This window comes from Embiotoca jacksoni, unplaced genomic scaffold (genome assembly GCF_022577435.1).
Source record: "Embiotoca jacksoni isolate LCO1_2020_lvr unplaced genomic scaffold, fEmbJac1.0.p SCAF_5, whole genome shotgun sequence".
Classification (NCBI taxonomy): Eukaryota; Metazoa; Chordata; class Actinopteri; family Embiotocidae; genus Embiotoca; species Embiotoca jacksoni.
This window is the reverse complement of record NW_027185403.1, coordinates 7610339-7632343: the sequence shown is the minus strand read 5'-3', so window position 1 is coordinate 7632343 and position 22005 is coordinate 7610339. Positions and strand designations below refer to the sequence as shown.

At 41.7% G+C, this 22005-nt stretch overlaps 1 protein-coding gene across 2 annotated transcripts; it reads right to left on the bottom strand.

Annotated features, from left to right (window-relative positions):
- Positions 1 to 776: 776 nt before the first annotated feature.
- Positions 777 to 12634, bottom strand: scyl1 (SCY1-like, kinase-like 1). 2 transcript variants are annotated; one of them, XR_011179305.1, is made up of 19 exons: positions 12448 to 12634; positions 10790 to 10930; positions 9042 to 9164; positions 8691 to 8917; positions 8517 to 8607; positions 8271 to 8426; positions 7784 to 7942; positions 7517 to 7624; positions 7018 to 7131; positions 6741 to 6896; positions 6454 to 6642; positions 4741 to 4816; positions 4378 to 4575; positions 4061 to 4209; positions 3879 to 3968; positions 3259 to 3570; positions 2646 to 2730; positions 2016 to 2355; positions 777 to 1484 (listed from the first exon to the last, which is right to left on the bottom strand). XR_011179305.1 is itself a non-coding variant. In XM_069170486.1 (18 exons), exons 1-18 carry the CDS (start codon positions 12553 to 12555, stop codon positions 2231 to 2233), a joined length of 2607 nt encoding a protein of 868 aa, XP_069026587.1. In that variant the 5' UTR covers positions 12556 to 12634; the 3' UTR covers positions 777 to 2230. The 2 variants fall into 2 exon arrangements, 1 of the variants encoding a protein (XP_069026587.1); XM_069170486.1 differs by having other exon boundaries at positions 777 to 2355.
- Between the last annotated feature and the right edge of the window lie 9371 nt (positions 12635 to 22005).

Genomic DNA, 22005 nt, shown 5'->3' with positions numbered 1-22005 from the left:
TAATAGTTCTACAAAGACTTTGACTAATATTGGACTTTTCGTTAGATCTAAGCCACTGACGGAAGTATAGAGGTCAGCACATGTCTGTCTTTAGTAAGAATAATTCACTACAAATTGTGGATCATTTAAAAAACTTTTTCAAGACTTTACAAAAGTTGGTCCAGTTACAAGGATATTTTACAGGGAAAATTCAACAGAGCAAAATACGAATAAGAACAAAGCACACATTTGTAAAACAACGACGTCAATAACCAGCAGGTCACTGTGGTTAGCAGAGCGTTACCATGGAAATGAGGGGGTGTTCAAAGCAAGCCACGGTGTTGGACCATCGACTGTATATAAAATTGGCTGGATGGCTAACCACTCTAAAAATAAATTTCAAGCTTATTATTTTCGTGAAACTGTCTATCTTGTATTAGACTAACATGGGAGGTAATTTGAGACATGTTTAACACAATAGAGCAGTCGAAATGTCTCTGTGAAACCGGCCGCACTTGTGAATCACTTTCTGTTGCAGAGCAACGCAAATGGCAGACATCATGGAGGCCCAGAAACTGCCACGTATTTTTAAAAGTGAAAAAGTAAAATCAAAATGAGTTATGCGAATAACTTAATGACCGATTTAAAAACTTTGATTGAATGAAAAAAGTAGATTCAAGAAGCTCCAAGTCTGATTGCCGGGTAAGCGTTCACCCAGTAAATTGATTATTACCTCTGATTTTAAGACGCTGTTATTCAAAAGTAAGAAAACGGCCCAAATCATAGACAGTCAAATATAAAAGAAGAAACAGGCATTTATTTTTGTTTTTTATTATCTCAGAATAGCTCACATGCTACATGATTTGGATTCTCTGTGAAACAATGCATCCAGCCTTCGACGCAGCATAGTTCCTCACATGACCAGACCAGACCCAACCACCCAAAACCAGACATTTGCTCCAGTAGCGATGGCTGTTGATTGTGTGTACTGCCTCCTCTGTAAAGCATTTCTTACTGCTAGTAACACCAAACCAGAGCAATGCCATATCCAACACCGACAGGCGATACAGGGTCACACTGAAGGGTTTGATCTACACACAGTCTGATGCTTTTGAGACATTTCAGGTCCACTTTTGAAATTTTCTCTTTAAATTTTGGAGTTCTTTGATGTGATCCTACAGGGCAGATCTGCAGTTAAATAAAGGCACAAATAAACGATTAAAAGAAGCTTTTCCTTTACTCATACCACACCCAATATTAAATAAAATTACTGAAGGGTACATCTTTACGTTCTCACATTATCCCAAAGAGGTTTAGTAAACTGTGCAGGATCATACAGATAAAAATAAGTGTCAAGACCTTCTAAACAACATAAACCTTGTTCGATTGCATACACCTTCCACAAGAGCAATGCACCTCACAGGAGACAGAAACTAGATTCCTCGTCTTTCCACAGCCCGGCTGCTCCATTATGTGTCCGAGGTGCACGTTCTTCACTTCCAGATCTGAAACCAGTCAAATGTGTCACCCGTCAGGCTGCTTCAGTAAAATACAGTGTTGTATGTGCAAAGTAAAGTCAACACATTTGTAATTTTTTTGCCATGAGGCCTTTTGGTAGGCCACACAAATACACAAGAGCATGCATGGACTGATTTTAAAATCTGTTGAGTGACAGCTGAACTAAAACATTCATACCTGCTGTGTGTGTGTGTGTGTGTGTGTGTGTGTGTGTGTGTGTGTGTGTAGGGGGAGGGGGGGTGTTTGTGTGTGTATATGTGCATGTGTACTGAAAACCATTCAGTATAATAATACATGTTTGATTCTGAAATTCTATTATATATATTTCTTTTTTAAAAAAAAAGTGTCATTTCTTTTTAAGACAAGATGCACCAGTTATATACATTTAATTTACAACAGCAACTTTATGAGATATGAATAGAAAAAAAATAAAAGGATCAACTCAGGCCTCTGCTGCAGGAAATGCTGCTCTGTGGTGCTTCATGTTTTTGGATTTTCTTTCTATTTTCTGTCTTTACCTTTATCTCCCATCTGTCAGTCCTTTGATGAAGAAAGACAGAAAATCCAAAACCCAAGAGTCATTAACTGATCAACTGTAACATTTTCCTCTTCCCAGCCTCCTCCATTACAGTGACCGTTCACAGTTTTCTTCACTGCCAACACCTCTTTTCTGGTCCTTTACTTGTGGAATGTCGAACCTCCTTTCACTACTGCAGTCATTGTTCCACCCTCATCAGTCCAGCTTGCGTGCGCCCAGTTTGAGAGGTCCTTTGGCAGCTTTACGTTCAGCTCGTTTTGCTTCCAGCTCTTTCCTCCTCTCCTCACGTTTCTTTTTGGACAGCTCTGCTTTGCTGAGACCTGGGAGACAACAAACAGGTGGTTTAAAGATTTAGTAGTTGCACTTCAAACCATTTAGGGGCTTCACAAGAGACATACATATTAAAAAAAAAAAAAAAAAAAAAAAAAAAAAAAAGAATAGTTAAATTCAAATCAATTCAAATTCAAAGGAAGCCTGAAGGAGATCATGATTCAATTTGTGTCCATTTAAAATCACATAAGTGTGGACACAGGAGAAGTCCAAAGTAAAGATTCTGGTGCAGAGCACTTTGCTTGCTGAACAAATAGTGTCTAGTTTCTGAGGGACTTACTCTGGCTTTCATCTACCGACTCCCAACTCTCCTCAGCTCCCCAGTCTCCTGTTGCCTCTGCACCCCAGCCATCTCCATGACCAGTCTGTCGAGGAGAAAATGCAACACAGACATCACTGAACAGGCCCCAGCTCCTCAATATATACAAAAAAATGTCATGCTGACGTATTGTTAAAATAATCTTATTTATCAATACTCAGCTAATTTGGCACTTTAAAAGCAGTTTGAAGATTGATTCTACTATTCATGCCGAGAGCTGATCAGAATCCTTCCAGCATGCTCGCAAAGAGATTGCAGTATTTTGACCTCATTCAAACAAAGATTTGTTTTTCCATCATTGAACTTGGATCATTATCTTCAGCACCAACTGCTCTAAAAAGAAAATTCAGTAAATCTTTGTAAATCTGATGGTATTCAAATGTTTAATCTATATAAATAATTCATAAGAATGCAAATTATATTTCCATATTATTAAATTTTTATTGTTTTTTTTCTGGGATGCGTTTCATCACTTTTAGGATTCACAATTCTGCGACATTCTGTTTATATCAGATTTCATCAGCACCAACTGAATCTATCCCTTTTCTGTACATTTGCCTGCCTGTGCTCTCACCGTGGTGGCAGCAGTGTTTCTCTGGGACACGCTGGCAAACAGATCGTTCGGATTGGTCCCCTTCGCTGCGGCGCTGCTGTCCCAGTTGTACTCGCTGGCTAACCGTACCCCTTCGGGCAGGGGGAGCGTCTTATTGGCCAAGGTTGTGTCCGTCTCCTCCTCCCCCCAGTCGTTGCCCCAACCTTCCTCGCCCGCAGAGCTCTGTCCCTGGCCTTCCTTCTCGTTGGACCAGCTGTCATCAGCGTCCCAGCCTGAACTGCTCCAGTCAGCGCTCTGCTTTTTCACCGCCATGGAGGTGGATGTCCGACTCACCTACATATTAGAGGGAAAATTCAAATTAAGACCAACGGCAATTGGGTAAAAGTTCAATTTAAATTTGTATCCACATAGAGGACACTAACTACACTGTTAATAAAGTGACCAACATTGTGTGGGATTTTTGTTGTGGTTATTTCATATCCATGTAAAAAAAAAAGTGAGCCCCTATTTTCAATTCCTTTTGTTCTCATTTGTAAATGTAGGAGTAGTGCTAGGAGTTTCACCATTACTACTCACAGTAATATCAGTAGTGTTAGTAGCATTAGCATAAAGGTAGTAAAAAGGCAATTAAAGTCTCATACTCCTCTGTCACTGGCCTTCTTTTTGGATGATGCTATTCCAGACCAGTCGGTGCTCCAGTCTTCCTGCTCGGTGTGAGCTTTCACTGGCTCCTTTGAGGCAAATAGTCGACAATTTATCAGACCTGTTACAATTATTTAAGATTATGTGACATATAATGTATATATACAAATAATAATCCCACCTCCAAATTTCCCCAGTCCTCTTCTTCATCCCAGCGGTCTCCTATTGGCTCCTCATCATTTTCTGTGACTTCAGAAGTCGGCGATTGGTTTGCGCGATTAGAGGCAGTATGGCGAGTCAGAGAGACTTGTGGAGTTTTATCTTCAGAACCTGCAAATGAAAGAAAAACAAGCGATAAGATTCCAGATGACATATGTGGGACTTTATCAGGACCTGGTTTATTGAAACATGAATTTGAGACCAAAATAAAGACACAATGAGTGAAAAAACAAAACATTTAGTCTATTTCTTCTGCTGAATGAAATATGATAAGCCTACCTGGGGAAGGTGCTTCATCAGTGGCACTAGCGGGGCTGGTAGTGTTGTCAGGCTCGCTGCCCTCAGCTGCTGCGCCCCCCTCTGTCCCCGGAGCGTTGCGGATCAGCTTCGACGTTAGCGAGGACATGCCGGTCACGGCCCAGCCGGCCCAAGTAGAGGAGGCACCCGCAGGCTGAGCACACGACGCCACATCCTTTTCTGCAGGGCAGACAGGAGAGTGGTTTTAGTTTTAGGATCTTGGAAAAATAACTACGAGACATGTGTCGAATCATTACGATACAAATATTTGAGTCAGAGAATGGAAACAAACATGTAACATGTAATGACAAGTTTGTCACTAAATGAGTGCAGTTTGCTCCGTACCTATCTCAGCCAGTTTGGTTGGGTCTTCTGACACAGTCTCCAGCTTGGAAAGGAAACTTTTGATGGCTTTGAATGCCTAACAGAGAGAAAAAGACAAGAAGGCTCATTATGGGTAGAAATTTGTATCATCAGAGTCTGAAAAATGTATATTTAAATGGCTCTGATTAAATAATTCCATTTCAAAAATGTTTTGAATCATATGAATTGAATTTGTATTATTTAACTTGAATAATTGCTTTGAGAAACTGAATCTGAAGAACATAATAATAAATCTAAATCATTAGATTGAAACTCAATTTCAATAAACTTGAAACTAATGTATGATGAACTTGAATTAGAATCCATTTACTCTTAAACGAAAAGGAGTTCTGTCTGAATCTGTACTCGACTGCTTTTACTGTACTTTCCGGACTATAAGCCGCTACTTTTTTCCCACGCTTTGAACCTCGCGGCTTAAACAATGATGCGGCTAATTTATGGATTCAACGGGTTTCGAAAGGCTGGACTGCTGCGTGTTGAAGAGGGCAGCATGAGTTCAGCGGGGAATTTGCCTCCGGATGAAAGTAACGAGAGCGACAATGAAAACGATCCAACATCGGATGAAGCAATTCTGAGGCTATTCAACTCCGACACCGAAGAAGATGACTTCAGTGGTTTCAGTGCACAGGAGGAGGAAGATAGTGACCAATGACTTTCTTGGTAGGCTACTGTTTACCACTAATTTTGTATTTTTGTTACAAGCTGTGTTTCGTTAAAGCCTGTGTAAAGTTCATTTGTTTCAATGTACCGGTAGGCACCTGCGGCTTATAGACATGTGCGGCTTATTTATGTTCAAAATAATTGTTTTTTAAAAATTCAGTGGGTGCGGCTTATATTCAGGTGCGCTCAATAGTCCGGAAAGTACGGTACTCAAAAACCTGGATGTGAGAGACAAGCTGAAATTGAACGTCGAGAACTGAATTCGAGTTATGAAAATTGAAAGTGGAAGTAAATAGAGAGGTTTCAAACCGTTTCAGAGCAAATTAATTCAATTCTATAATATTACATTCAGTTTAATAAAGTAATTAATTCAGCGTATGTTCTTTAGATTCAGTTTCCAGTGATAAATCTTTCTTTCCGTAACACGTCCTAATCAGAGATCGAACAGCAACTTCCAGTGACCACAAAATATGCTGAAAGCTGACAGCATCCCAACTCAATGTTGACCCATTTACTGTTCTTAGATCAGTTCACATGCTTACAGATTCTCATTAACTGCTTTGGTTGAGAAATTTCATGAAGGATTAAAGATTCCTTGTCTGTCGGTCAGAAATAACGCTTTCCTTCTGACCTGTCTTGTAGTCTAATTCTAAACAGACAGGGCAGTGGATGCGTCTCTTATAGTGTTAACATCTCATGTTACTCTAAGTGAAGCACTCAGACTACAATACTAGATGACTACTACCTTGCTGAATGTTTTTCAGCACTTGCAATTGACTCAGAGCTCTTTGTCTTCACTTTATCCTTTATCAAGTTTGCTATTTGGTAACAGTCACAGCTACTGAAAAAAATGTGTTTTCCAGCTGATAAATAAGAATCTTAAATACACTTGATATAGTTACATTTAATAATGAATTAGATAAGGCAGAGGAAATCTGTTCTTTTATAGCTGCAGCAGTGATTTAGCAGATAAAGAGCAAAGGCCTAAAAAAAAAATACCCTGCAGTCACGTACCTGATCCCTGACGCTCTTGTCAGGGTCAACAGTAATGGCACAGAGGGTGGGCAGGATCCGGGCAGCGATCTCCGTTATGCTGTAGAAGTTATGTGTAGCTGCAAATCCCAGCACGCCAGCAGAGCGCGAAGCGGGGAAGGGGTCTTTCGTGGCTCGTGAGAAGGCAGATATCAGAACACGCTGTCGAGTCTGTGAAGAAACGGACGATTGTGATCTGTGATTTCAGTGTTGTTGTTTTTTTTTAATGAAATGTTTAAGTGTGGCACAGTGACAGAGGTGGGCTTTACCCCAGCGTTGAGGTAGGAGGCAATCTTTCCCAGACAGACAGTGGTGTTGCACCGGATTGGCCCTTGTTCGTCTCTGGCCTGCAGCCGGGCGAAGTGACGCATCAGATCCTGGTTCAGGTTGGTCTCATTCAACTTGGGAGCCAAAAGCAACATTGACTGAAGGGGGGGAGGGAGAGACAGATAAGAGTTATGTCTACAGCAAGCTGACAACACAGTACTCAAGTAATATTGTAATAACACCTTCTGTTTTGTGGTTGAAATCAAGTGTCCAAACTACCTTAACAGTCTGTTCTCTGATGGCAGGGTTGGTGTCTGTGAAGCCGTGAACAACGTGAGGGAAAATCTGGGAATTGACTGCTGCCTCGTTCAGATACTGAATGAACTGCTCCATCTGAGAAAGAGAAACATGGAAAAAGAAGAGAAAACGTCAAAGTGAATACATGTTTTCATCCTTTAGCACAGACTTAAACACAGTTGTTTATTTCACCCTAATTTCAATTGAAGTTTCTCTGTTTTTTTGTAAAAAATAATGGGGAAATAAAAATCGAAAAACACAAATTTCTCGTAAAACATTTACCTCGGTCAAAGCAAAATCTCTAGGACAGGCTAAAACAAGACAATATTTAAAACGATCAGAAACACACATTACACATTCAGACACACGTCAGCTTATCTCCAAATTAATGTACTTGCTGGTGTTCTGGAGTCTAATTCAAGTCCTGAATTTGTAGTAAATTGGACACATCCCAATGAAACAGGCCTGGAAAAACACAGACCTGCTGCAGAAGTCGTATCCTCATAGCTCGGTCTGTGGAGGAAAACATCTTCACAATGACGGGGATGATCTTCTGTTGGTATTCTTCTGCAGACAGGAACTTCCCCACCTGGCACACAGAGATGAGATCAGAGAGATTAAGGTGTGACTTCCAAAATTAGATGTAATATGTTTCACTTTTTTTTTATCCGACTGGCCTGTTGATTTTCTGGAACACTGTCTGATAGTTAAAAAGGTGTGATAGTTGCCTGTAAAGGGGAGGGTTTACCTTGAACAGCGGCGTGAGTACGACAGCACCCGCGTTGCCAAACTCAAAGGCGGTGAGCAGTTGAGGCAGGACCTTGTGTTTACAGAAGTCTTCAGGGAAGGAGTCCAGATTGTCACTGAGATCCTGGAAGAACTGCTGCTTCTCAGCTTGCTCCTTCATCTAGAGAGTGTGGAGAGGCGCTTTGACTTCTACTGTTATTGGAATCTATTGTATACAATAATCATTTCTTTTGCTGGAACATTAAGACTTGATTTTCAGAAACATATGACATGAATAACTGCTAGGGTTGAAGTATGGCATAGTTCCCATTGCTGAGACAGCACAGGTTGCCTCTTGCTCAGCCAGCCATGTACGCTCAAGACCGCTGCACAACATCTTAAAACATTTTGCCTTGGTGCCAAGTACTTTTGCCTGTGACTTCACTGATAGGGGTTTCACTATAAGTTTAATAATGTACAAACAACACTCTTTATGCGAGTCTGCAGACCTGGATCTCTTCCAGGAAAAGGTTGCTCTCCACAAAGGTGTTACTGAGGAATCCCGCCGGGGCCTTACAGTTCTGGAGGAAGCGGGCCGGGTTTGGACGAGCCCGGGGGTTGGCCCCAACCAGCTCACAGTAATGTGGCACCAGGGCCTTGGGGATCTGTGGGCACAGAAAGAGAGAGAACACAATTCTGAGCAACAATTCTCCGTATCACAGAGAAAGATTCATTTACACATTAAGTAGACATACCTTTCCCAGTGAACGGAGGGAGGAGGTACGAGGAAGTGGCCCGTTAAACACCTCCCAAATCAGGCAACCTAGTCTCCACACCTCCCCCGCCCTACAACAAAGATACATACAGCTCAAGGCAAATGTTTCCACAGAAAACTGGGCAGTTTTGTTTAAAAAAAAACCCTCTCTCACCATTTCTCTCCACTGCTATTGGACATTTCTGGCGGGTCATATTTCTCCATTTCCGGATAAACAGCCTTTGGGGTGGGGAGCGGGACCCCGCTCGGGTCACCCTGCTCGGGGGCCACATGGTCGAGGGCCCCTAGCTTCCACTCTCCGGCTCGATCCACAAAAACTGCCCACATGCCCAAGTTGTTATGAAGCAGGTGGCAGTCGTTGACCAGAAAACTCAAAGCTTTCTGTAGGAGGCGGCAAGCGGCAGAAATAAAGACAGTGAGACGGTGTTTATAAAGGAGAGCTGACAGAAACCGCTCAAGTAAAGCTGCCCTGAAAGTATCAGATGGTGCATTGTGCTGTCCTCACCACTATCTGGTGCAGTCCCCAGGAAACCTCCAGTTCCCCACCACTCCGCTTCTCTGCCTGGGCCTTCAGGTGGACTGCCAGCGGTGTCACCTGCTCAGTAACCAGGTACAGGCTCTTGTCTGTCTGTAACAACAGCAAGCAAGATTATGTAACCATATAAACTATAATCACAATTCTAATAAAAAAAATTACACTTCTTCATATTTTACAACAGGATTCATGGTAAACAGTAAAACAATCTTTTAATTATTATTTTGGGGATTAATTTCCCATTTAAAAAAAATATACAAACATTTATACTACATAACAGTATTTTATCACCACCAGAGATTTCTATTAAAATAAAGTAAAAGTTGAGACAGAATTAGACCTCCTAACTATAGCAAAGGAAACACAACACATGCCTGTATATACAGTGACATTTTAAAGGACTTTATGATAAGTATCATTTTTAATTTAAGAAGCTAAACAAATTCATAGTTCTGTCTGGTTTCGGGCGTTCAGCAGTAGGCAGCTTTAGAATTATGACTAATTCTAATCTAATCATTCTAATGATGACTAGTTATGACTTATTGTAAGTCACTTTGGATAAAAGCGTCAGCTAAATGTAATGTAACTAAACAACCAATAAATACGGACAAGGTGAAAGAAAAGTTATTGTACTTGGTTTTGCTGGTTATACAGTCATATTTCTCTTCACAGGGTTCATTTCAAACTAGGGATGCACGATAGTTTTGCAGATGACCAATATTTTCCAACTCTTTTGGCTGACTGCCGATATTGATATATGCCCATATTTTTCTTCCACCTACTTGCAGAGACCAATAAGTCTCCTGTAATTTAATTAGCATGCCAGCTCTGCCTGCAGCCTACTGGCAAAGACAGATATAGAATACAATGGATTTCCAAAATGTGCACATTCACATGGCAAAAAAAGAAAACATCAACTTAGGTTGTGGAAAACAAGCCATTTTTTTTTTTTATGGAACATTTACAACAAGACTGTAAAATGATCCAACCTTTAGAAGCTTGCATGATCCTGTCAACCACTGCAAATAACAACTTCGCTATCTGTTTCAGACACTTACAAAAAAACCTCCACACTGCAGGCACAGCTTTGTACCCTCTTTCATGTTGGACGCAAGAGAGGTGATGATGTCGCATTGCACACGCCCTCATCCCGGGGACACGGTGGCAAGCACTTAGTCAGGCATCGAGGATTTAGGCACAATTAAAGGGTCATTTTAATCGATAGAAATATTCATTTTGGGACGATGAAGATATTCTGTTTTAAAACCCTTCTTGGCGTGTCGATGTGAATCCCTATACTAAACTCTTTCTTTTGACACCCGATGTTACACATGCTGCAATTACAAGGGTGAAAGAGTACAGATATAGTGCAGTATAGTTGGACTAATAGTTGAGCTATTATAAAATATATTCTAATATAATCTACAATCTAATTATACTCTTAGTGAGCACAAAAACACGAGAACTCTTAAGAATTTGCTACTGCTACACTAGTCACTGTGACTCCTGTACAAATAAACAGCCTACAGCAGCCAATTCACACTCACCTCCATCTGAACAGAAACATGCAGAGAGAAGCAGATGATGGCGATGAGACACAGCTCATTACATTTTGTACCATCTCACTAATAAAGTTCAATAACACACCTCTCGGGGAATGACGGTGTATGTGGAGCAAAACATGATTAATTGCAATTCCCGCTAATAAAAACACATACTTCCAGTCCGTCGACATAGGCCAGGATGTTGGGGTGACGCAGGGTCTTCATACGCTTGAAGGCGGCCTTGGCTAGCTGAGTCTGCTGCTCCGTTCCTTGGGCCACCTCGTACACAAACACAGACACCGGCTCTCCGCTGGTCTGTGGAGACAGGTTGAGGAGGAAATTAATCACTTGCATAACTGATAAATTACCCGTATCAAACATTTACCTGCAGTTAAAAAAAAAAATAATCAAAGACCTATCGACATTACGGGAACCAGAGCCCAACAAACCAATGACACAATGTTGAGAGGTTGTGTCATATTTTGACACGTCTGGTCAATGTAGAAAACAAACACGCGTGATAGAATAAGGAGATTACCGGTTAGGTAGTTTAGTATGTGAAGGGCGGAACAGATAAAGTTAATTGAATGCCACTTTCCGAACTCCCACGCCAAGTAAATACGGTCAGCAAACACGGAAGCTATGGTTTCCCAGTAAATGGTCTTCTGCAGTGTTAGCTTCCTGCCTCGTCTGCTGACTTGTTTGTTTGGGCATCCTGCGGTTTGGTAAACACGACTTATTTGAACTGCCGTTTCCTTTTTTTTTTTTTGTCTGCCAATCATCTTTGGGTTTCAGAGGGAATGATACGAAGATAAGCACATCTATTTTTGATCCAAATGCACTACGTCGCTTCGGGACATGTTTTTCCTTTTGTGAATTTGAGACATTAAAACAAAATCACCTTCCACAGGCTTCAACCAGTTATAAGTAGTTTCCAGTTTTTTTTGATGTATCTGTACTTCCTTTTCTTTGTGGCAGTTTCCATCATATTCTTCTGAAAGCTGCATAGCTTGTGACTTTGTGGTGACTTGCAAATTTTCCCCCATTCCGCCTGTCGTGTTGGCAGCAAAAGATGGTGACAGGCTAACCTGCACTTGACCCACGTATGTATGGTCAAACACAGCCTCATCAGAACAGCCCAGCCTGCTTTCTTCACAGCCTTTTGGAAAACGCCAATTTTAGAAAAAGGTCCTGCAGTGTTTACTTTTCAAAACTAAAGTCAATCGGAAGCGTGGGGTGTCATCTCAGCATGCGGGATGGTGCGGGACAACAGAAAATGTCCCACGTAAAGTGGGACACGTGGTCATCCTACAGGTCAAGCTGACGAGAGAACGAAGGTGGATCTCGGCTGTCACGTGATCGCGCGGTGACGAGGACGACACGCAGCACAGCTTCGGCTCGTCAGTCAATAACCGAGACAGTGGGTTGTGTTTGGTGCCGTCAGGCAACGAGGAGTGAAACCGTTATTAATGTGATGGAGGAAAAAAAAACAACAAAAAAAACACAGATTCAAAACGATCCCCAAAAAAGCGTCGTTAAGTCGGCTGTAACGAGGTGACGTGGCGAGAAATACGTGTCTGTGTCCGGGAGTAAACGCGAAGCCAACCTAACGACAACAACAACAACAACACAAGACAAACCACAAACATTTAACTCGCTCCGACACCGAATTAGCGGAAAAGACCACTAAAACGCTCAAATATCTGACGCGTGACCTAAATGCTGAACCAAAGCAGCGCGCAAAACTCGTCGGCTACGTGACGGGCCTCCGTAACCAAAACGAGCTACCGCTAACCGTTAGCCGAGGATCGGCAGCGGTCTGCCGCGTTTACCTTTCGCTTCCCCCGATGCAGAGTCCATATTCCAGACTTTTCCTGGCTGTCTGGGAGAATTTCATAGGCAAAGTCTTTGACAGGATCCCTGGCGAAAAAGGACCACATCTCCCCTTACCTCCACACCTCATCAAACACACGCACTCACAGCCTCAGGAGAACCAAACAGACTGATGTCAGAGGCTAAGCTACTTAGCAAAGGGGGGGGGGGGACGGATGCGAAATGGCTCCGTGGGAAATTTGATTCTCCACATTGGTTCCCAGATAGGTTGTGACTCAGTCGTTGCATAGAAAAGAAGAATCAGATTTAATCAAGATAAAAAAAAAAATATCCTGTTTTTTGTTTATGGTAATTTAATTATATCAGCATTTGTTGTGTGCAGTGTTTTGCCCAAATGCCCTTCACGTCCAGTAGTGCTGGACTGATGACAAACAACCTACTTCTGTCCCCAGGATCAAGAGTCTTCAAACGTGGTCTTCAAAGTTAAGATGTTTTATTGGTGAGACATTTTCACATCATATTGACATAACATTCAATTTGACCAAAAGTCAGAATGTTGTTAACCCTCGTTATCTAGAACACAAACGTTTATGTTTATCTTATAATCCTAAAAAGTCCCAATATCCAGTCCAGGGGACTTTACCTGATTTACACCCTCTGCCCCCCCCCCCACCATGTACCTATTTGTAAAGATGATTTTTGTGGCATTTTTTTTCCTTTTAGCGGATTGTGCAGTGGAGATGGAGAGGAAATATTGGGAATAGAGCAGTGAAATGACACGCAGCAAAGGTCGAACCTGCAACCGGTCAGATTTGCGAGTGCGACTACAAAACCTTCATTTCGCTGCATGTCCTTCCCACATTTCCTGTCTCTCCCTCTCTCATTGTCCCTTTCAAATAAAGACAAAAAAAAAAAGCCAACAGAAGACATCTTAAGTGAGTGATAGAAGATAAAAAGGTAACAGGACCTTACATACAGGAGAAATTGTTGGGTGAGAGGGGGGTTGGGTTTCTGCTCCTCCTGCTTCATGTAATAGATTTACCAGGTACACAGGATGGGTCCTCTCTGGTTCTGTTCTCCGTAGCAGGCAGCAAATCACAACTTTTTTTTAATATTAACCAACACTGACCGTGTTGGATTAAAATGGCTGCTGCAATATAGGATTATAAACACAAGTAATGCATTTAGACAGCCTTCTAGTTTATTTGTTTAGTGTTATTTTCTGTGTTTAGATGTATTCCCCCTCCACACACACACACACGTCAAATATACTGTATGTGATACTGTCATGACATTTTATCTTTATTCACAAATTAAAACTTTACCAATGGAAAATCTGAATTAACAGAATGAATGAGACAACGTGTAGATGTTTTATGGAAACATGGAAGCCGTTCTGACTCAACTTTATTTTGCATTTTATTGAACACTTTGATTTTGCCATTATAATATGGATACAGTTTTGTGACAAACAAATCACACCACCGTGCTGGAGAAATTATTGGCTGCTGAGGGATGTTTTTAGTCGACGTTTACAGTGTTGTCACTTCAAATAGACTCAGGATTTGTCCAACATGTTTAAAAACATCAACTTTTCTTTAGACTGCAAAGTTGACTCAATTTACTGAGATTTCTAAATAACCGCTTTCACTTTATAAATACTTTTCTACATTATGCATTTACAATTGTGCTCTTTTAGCCCTTACATAGCAAACCTTTTCCTGAGTAACTTCACATTAACTACAAAACGAGCAGCAACTACAAAAGTAAACCAGTGCAACACAAAAAACATGCTTACTGTAATTAACAATTTCCTTACAAATTATTATTATTATTTTTAAACATTACTTTATCCTGCAGCAACAAGGTTTTTTGACCGAGATTATTCTTTGTAATTACAAAACCCATATTTAACTGGTCACACCCACACAGCAAACTCAAAAAGCAGACACCGCAGGGACTCGAACCCTGTCCTCATGGAGTGCCACCACCGGAGTCTTTTGCTTTTTTGTTGTTGCTATAAAAGGGCGAAAGCAAAACCTGAAGGAACAAGGATTTTGTTCCCCCAGGAAAAGAAAACCCCTCAACACCTGGTCGCTACATTATCCTGTCACCACATGGGGATTTCGCTCGGTCACGAGGCTGAAACTAGAAAGAAAGAGACAACTGGTTTCCCCAATCCCCGGCATTCCCCACAACGACACGGCATTGGTGTACGATTGTTTTCAAATTGACGAAACCACGGTACCAGCGTCCCTGGCGGTACTCAAAGCGCCTTTCCCCCCTTTGCAATTCGGCGGGACCCACGGTACATGACCAGTGAAGGCTTTCCTGCCAAGTTTACGGCTGTAATGGAAAGAAGACAAACAATTTAAGCCCCACCCCCCCTCCCACAGAAACCCCCACACTTGCACTAATACTCAATTGTGACACATTATGCCAAGATGGTCATTGTTTACCGCGACAGATGTAGCAGCATTTACCACAGCTATTCTTCCTCAGTGATGCTCAATTCCGCAACGGCTAAAAGACTGAACCCTAGAGGCTGGTTGTACCAAGTCATCCCAGATGTTAAAGTTGCCTGGCTCAGTAGAAAGTTAAGCTGAATGAGAAATCTGAAAAGGGAGAGAGAAGAGTGTTGCCCCCCCCAAAATACCCCTGACCATATACGACTGCAATGTTTGACAACGACTTCATGAACATGTTGTGTTTTACGAATAAAATGTTATGCAGAGCTGATGTGCATGCAACATACTGAGTTACACATTAAAGCCATGGTATGTTAAAAGAAAAATCAAGGGAACCGAAATTACTTAACTTAGCACCCACGAGACTGAAGTGATGCAGTATTAGCGAAACAAGCTTGCAGCTCTTGATCTTAATGTGACTGGATTCTCAAGAGTTTCATCACAGGTTAGGCCATCCCAGATGACAAATAAAAGACAATTTTAGGGTAATTTCACCTGAGAAACCAAAGGGAAAAGAAAAAAAAGGCAAACACACAAACACACAGAGCGGGGCTTCTGCGAAGGACGTCAGGGGTTCAGATTTAAGCTCAAGTGCACAGGGGGTTGGTACTTCATTCAGGGGCCACACTCATATTCGCGGACAGCTTCCACAGATGGCTTTGCATTCAGAGGCAGGCGAGATCGGAGTGGACAGACGAGAAATGATCTGAAACAAAGAGTGATCTACACAACACACCCACCACACAATACTCAAAGATTCGAGTTCTACTCATCTTATGGTCTTAAGATGCAAAGCAACAGGGCCCAGAGGCCAAAGAGGAATATGCTAGTAAAGCATTGTTACTGATGATTTGAGGTTAACATAAAGCCAGTTCCAAGATGTCACTTTGTCAACTACAACATTGCAGAAAGTAAGCCATCGTCTTACTACATGCTCCGGGTTAGAGGACTTGACTCGTGCTTGATTGAACCAGTCTTGCCCTGTGATGTCTGTGAAGAGAAGTGTAGGGATACGCCCAACCAAAAACCAATGCACAATATAAACTATAGCAACACATTTGCGCTGCATTTCAGGCCAAATTAAAGCTGCACCATGCACAGCTTTCCTCAGCCACCTCAATTTTGAAACGTCGCACAGTTGTGCGGTTCGGAGTTACTGAATGTGACCAACCTGCCACTTGCACAGTTGCACGAGGGCAAGCAGCTGAGGACTAATTGTTCCAATCTTTTCAAAACACATCAAAAAGAACAACCTGACTCCTTTTGTTCAAACTGCATGTTGGTTGAGTTCAAAGGTTGATTCAGGTGATTCCTGTGTTGTCCTAGGTAGACTGCATTCTTCCTTTGGGCTGTTCTGTAAGATCAAAGAGGCAGAAAAGAAACACCCCTATGCCCCTCCCCACAGTATCGTAGAACTGACTATTGTTATCCTTACCCAAATGCTTTACTACAGATAACGTCAGAATCAATGAAGGTGCATCAAATCTTCCCGTTATCACAAGACACTCTTGTTAAGAAAGCACAACAGTGCTATTTCTACAGTCAAGTATAGCAAGTTGCTTTCATTTCAAGAATAATCAGGACTGCCAAGTCCATTCAAGATAAGTGACCCATATAGGGCTGAGAATTTTCTGCTTTCCAACATCAATATTTGATGGATTCAACTTATCTGCCTCCAATTTCCACTTTGATAAGGATGTCATTCGAGCCCAGGTCACATCCGTGCTCTACAAAGCTCCAAGCTTTAGTCATACCTGAAAAAGCACAAGAAAAGCTCCCCCACACAAGCCCCCAAAAAAGAACAAATGCATACCAAAACTGTATTCAATCACAACAAGCTATGCATTTATTATGCAATAAGAAAATCCTTTACAGATAGTTCACTCATTGTATTGTCAATACAAGGCACAGTAACTAATTGCAAAGGAATTGCAATGGAGGCATCTAGCCAAACAATAAATGTTAAGGTAAATGTGAACACATTTAGTGACCTTACGTGATGCTCGATGCGCAAGGAAAGTTGTACATACAATGAGTTAGGGAGAGTTCCTGATGGTCTCGGGTATTGGAAAGCGCACAGGACACAGCACACTGAAAAATGCAAAGGAAAAAGCCTCTCTCCCCACAATACCCCTCCCCTAATACAATGATGCAGAACAGAACTACAAGACAATTACTGGCATTACAGTAATTAGGAGCATAACTGCCTTAGCAAGAACAACTGTAGGACTATGAACACATTTCGTAAGATTGAAACGATTTTCCAGAAGAAGCATTTAAATACCGCAGGCCTGAGCGGAGGGATTCCTTCCTGAACTGTAGGCGTGGACTTGGAAGAAGAATTTTGAAGGGCGGGCCATGTAACTTAATCTGCAAAAGTCAAAAATACACAGCCCCCTCCCAAACCCACAAAGCAACTTGAAGCCTGTACAGAATTACAATGACTTCTAGTAAAGAGACTTGTTACCACACTCCCTGGGGAAAAGGAGCTTCTCGCTACATCGGGAGACTAGTTTTGAGGTTGCTATCCTGCGTGGCAAAGTGTCCCACTTGAAGCTTGTTGGGTGCGCCTGGATGTTTCCTATTCAAGCCATTTGCATTGGGCAATGTGGAGCTGTGAAGTCTAGGAAGAGACTGATTAACGCCCCACAACCCACCCTCCAATCAGCCCAGGAATATTCATGAAAACCCGTTTACAACAAGTTTCAAAAGTGAATGAATAATGCAACTAAAGGATTTAGTGAGCAATACCAAATACCTTCCTACAGCTTGTTAAACCACAGTAGAAGCACATGATCCCGATCCATAGCACTAAAGTAAATGAGATGAGCTCGACTTGAGCGGCTAGCACAGGGGGGGATTCTTTCGATGATCAGCTTTAGGGGGCCAGGCCTGTGAAAAGAAAAACTCCAAACACGTTTTAAATACCCACCCCACCCCAACCCAAAAATATTTACCAGCTGGGATCAACTACTATTTCAATACAAAGTACTGTATACTTTACAGCAAAGGTAATGAGAAGTTAATGTACAGGATAGTTACACCCACGTGTACATTTCATGCATGAACTCACTGCTTGGATTAAGAGGTAGATGTAGGTGATCTGTACCAATGAGGCGCAGCTGGAGTACTGAAGGGTTGCAGCATACGCATCAATTGGCCGCACAGGAGACCATCCACTTTCACACGCCAAATGGAGAACGCTTCTCTGGGGAAGACCTATCGCACAACAAAGGACTGCCTCGCCCGCCGGTGCAGAGGGGTACTACTTCTGATCGCAGGGGGTAGAGCAGTCCAATAAGAGGTTCCTCTCGTCAGCACACTACCAAGGCATTCATCACAGCAGACACCACCACACTCATGTCAGCGCACAACAGGAGGGGCGACCACGGTACAAAACGGTTTACACGGCTTGCCTGAAAAGAGGAAAAAGAGATCTGTGCGAGTAATTGTGTTCTCCAACAGTTGTTTCTAGAAAAGCTAAATGCTTGAGAATTTTACAGAGATACCTTAACCCAATATACAAACCAACACCCTGGTTTAAACTTGTGAAGCTAGAAGACTGTGCGCCCTGTCCCACCCTCTGCGCGCTCGCTGGCTGGCTGGCTGGCTGGCTCTGGAACTGCATCAGCTGGCACTCTGTGGCTCTACACTGCCCTGTGCCTCTGGCTCCCTCTGGTGAACACTGGCCGTCAGCTCCCGATTCTGCTTCCTGCTCTCTTGGGCCCCCTCTGCTCTTTCCTCCATGCCCTCTGGTCCTGTCCTGCCTGGCTCCACACTGGTCCTGTCCTGCCTGGCTCCTCTCTGGTCCTCCCCGTGTCCCACGGCCTGGCTCCACGCTGGTCCTGCGATCTTCATCTAATAACTAAGTCCATTTTTCCTCACAATAACTAAGTCCATTCCGCCCCGACAACATTGTCCATTTTCCCGGAAAAAAAAAAAAAAAAAAAAAATCTTCTGTCTTCTCTAAGCAAATAATAAAGAAAACAACAAATTCTTAAAACAAAAAGTCCATGTAGGATCATCTAAGCCTGTGATTTCTTTTGGTAATACAAGCTTTGATCGGATAATAATAAAAAAAAAAAAAATAACAATTGAAAGTAACTCGGGCATAAAAAAAAAAGTTCAACTGCATTGCAAGATGGCTGCCAAAATAATAAGTAGCCTAAAACACTGAGGATAGGACCTCATCCACCATAAACTTCTATAAAAGAAAAAAAACAACCTCAAACTCGTCTTACTTTTTCAAATTACCTATTTAATTTTCGAACTGCTTTTAGGTTCTAGTTCTTCTACTGCAATGCCATAGTTTCATACTAGCATATGCTTAGTCATTTATCGTTTCGATTTTAAATTGAATAACTCGCACGTTTCGACTAACGTGTTTCAGCTCTGTCCTTAATTGATTGGAGACGCATCCGAGACCTTCTATTCTTACGATCGTTTTATGACCAAGTCAGCTGACTAAACGGTCTCGCTTTTCCGCCCTGTTAAGGAAATCAGGACGGGGCTACTTTGCAATGAAACGCCCGTTTTTTTTAAACCGTCAGTTGAGAAAAGGTTAAAAATATTTTCGGTGCAGTTTTGCAGCCATTGTACGACTGGTAAAACCCTGCCCACAACCTTTACGCCCGTCTCGTTACGTCATGGCGTTTTTCGAATCAACCAATAGCAAACAGTTATAAGCACTACGTCACGGCTCCCATATCAAGCCAACTGCCGTTACAGACCTCGAAAGTACCAATTTTGAAGCTGTTCTTTAAAAAAAACATCGCGTTAACCGGTGATGTCATTAATGACACGTATTAGAGCTCAATATGAAGGCTAACAAAAAAAAAAAAAAAAAAAGACTTAAAGAACAACGTTTACACAACGCGGACACAAACGGTCTATATATGGCTCGCGTGGCCTGGTGCCGTTAGATCAAGAACTGCCAACAAAAAAAGAAAAAAAAAAAAAGATCCAGCTTTGGTTTTGGATCAAAGACTACTTTCATTGGTATCTGTCATCTTAAACGTAGTAGTTAAAAAGCTGGATGACAAAAAAAATATCGTAGAAAAAGACCGTAAAAAGTACACTGCGTATTTTCATAGGGTAGCCTTCGAGATAGGGCCCAGCGTTCACTAAGGAAAAACAAAACACCCTAAATTGAAACTCTTCACAAATATCAAACTAGACAGAGCAAAACCAAATGCTACCATTCTTAATGATCGAAAGTTTAAGTATTAAAAGGAAGAAAAACAAAACCGGTTTAACCTGCGACGCCCAAACGCAAGCCGAATTCGTGTCGATGCAGTGTGGATAGAAATGGCGTCACTGGCAGTATTTATACAGTGTGGGTGATTCAGCTACGGCAACGTTGATGTTCATCCGACAAGAAAGTAGTCCCTCATTTACACGAAAGTAAAGCTTCGAATATTAATTGCTGCATAAATTGAGTCGAATTTTAAAAAAGAACTTTATAAATGAATTAATGTGTGACAATAAACAAGGCACTATTGAACACAGGACAAAGCCGCAAAGGTATACTGCATTCTTCCTCCTTTTCAAGACAAGTGAGTGAGAAACGAGTCATTTTATGGATATTTTCCGTTAATTTCACTATCTGCTGGCAAAAGAAACTCAAAACAGTGAAGTAAGCCACAATAAAAGACACATTTTCCGATCTTATAACCATAGTCAGTCAAAAACCGCTGACGTCACTGGAACGGCTACGCGGGCTAATCTTTGCTTGTGTGTAACACGGTCCTCCAAACCGGATCAAACTAGAATATAGTGGAGTGACTTGTCGGATCTACTTCCCCTTCACTGCAATGAGATACTTTTTGTGATTGAAGAACAATAGAAAACAGCTAACTCATCTCATTTTATTTGAATGCGTTTTTCATTTTTGGTTGTTTCTTTAAAAGTTCCCGTAAAACCTAAGGGCGCTTTTTGTCTTTGCTTTCTCAAAAACATCAAATAGTAAAGTGTAGTCATGGTTACAAGCCTGTATTCTAGGATTTAATATCGTATCAAAGTTAAATTCAAATGATACGTTAAAACGGTGTGAGTGCTGACCAAAGATTGTACGTTATAAAACTGGAAATATCCAGAAATGTCCATTGCCAGAAAGTGTGTTGCTGTGACAGGGTGGAAAATTACCAGGCCAAGCGGGAGTTACTTCTGCTCACCAACAGGGGGTGCAGTGTGCTCCCTTTCCCTCCTTTGTCTTTTCATCTGCAGATCTGGTTTGGAGTATTGATTGCAGTAACATGGACAAGTCTAGGCAACCTCCCTTATGCAACTATGTATATTATGGTAGCTCACTATTGATCAGCAACACTCGGGTGTGGTGGGTGAGTTGTCCCCTCGTTGAGTTTCACCTCCTCCCAACCCCCATGAATTGATTACTCATAGATGCTCAACAGGATGTAATCAGTGCCATGCAGATTTTCTTCTTTCATGTGATAACCAAACCCAACAAGATCGATTCATTACATAGGCTGATTAAGACCTTGTTGTGATTTACTCGCAGGTAAAGACATCAGGGAGTGATTACTCAATGCAAATTGTGTAAGACTTCTTCAGCAATGAAGAATAATCCATTGTTTAGGACATTTGTGGAAATAGGGAGGACAGTTGTATCAGAAGAGGAATGGTGACTAATTGTAATAGTACATTTTGAGAGAAATCAAGCTTTTAATTAAAAAATAACCAGAGAAAGTGGCTGATTTCCAACAGGATAACTGTCACAGTAAAAATGGTATGATATCATTTCTGATGGCAGACAAATTCATATTATCCCACGACCAATGTCATCATTTCACCCTCCCCTTGTGAATGTGATTATGTAGGCCTCAGCTGAAACAGGAAACCTCTAAAAATCAATGGGGCAACAGTGGGTTGTTCAATACCTTTGATTAGTCCGTATACATTCCTTTTTTTTATGAATTTATAACAATAATGGTGAAAACAAAAAGTGTCACACAAGATTATAGAGTTTTGAAATTGAAAAACAGGGCAGCACAAAAATTTGGGCAAACTCCGTTCTGCAGTGTCGGCCTCTATCAGTGGGGTAGATGAGCCCTGATATAGATCCTGTTCCGC

Bases quoted from the DNA above. Each gene is read 5' to 3' on its own strand.
- scyl1 (XM_069170486.1), bottom strand. From the start codon at position 12,555: ATGTGGTCCTTTTTCGCCAGGGATCCTGTCAAAGACTTTGCCTATGAA. The intron at 4,210-4,377 runs GTAGGCTTATCA...TTTCATTTGCAG, and splicing joins TGATGAAGCACCTTCCCCAG to GTTCTGAAGATAAAACTCCA. The intron at 3,969-4,060 runs GTGGGATTATTA...TTTGCCTCAAAG, and splicing joins AGGACTGGGGAAATTTGGAG to GAGCCAGTGAAAGCTCACAC.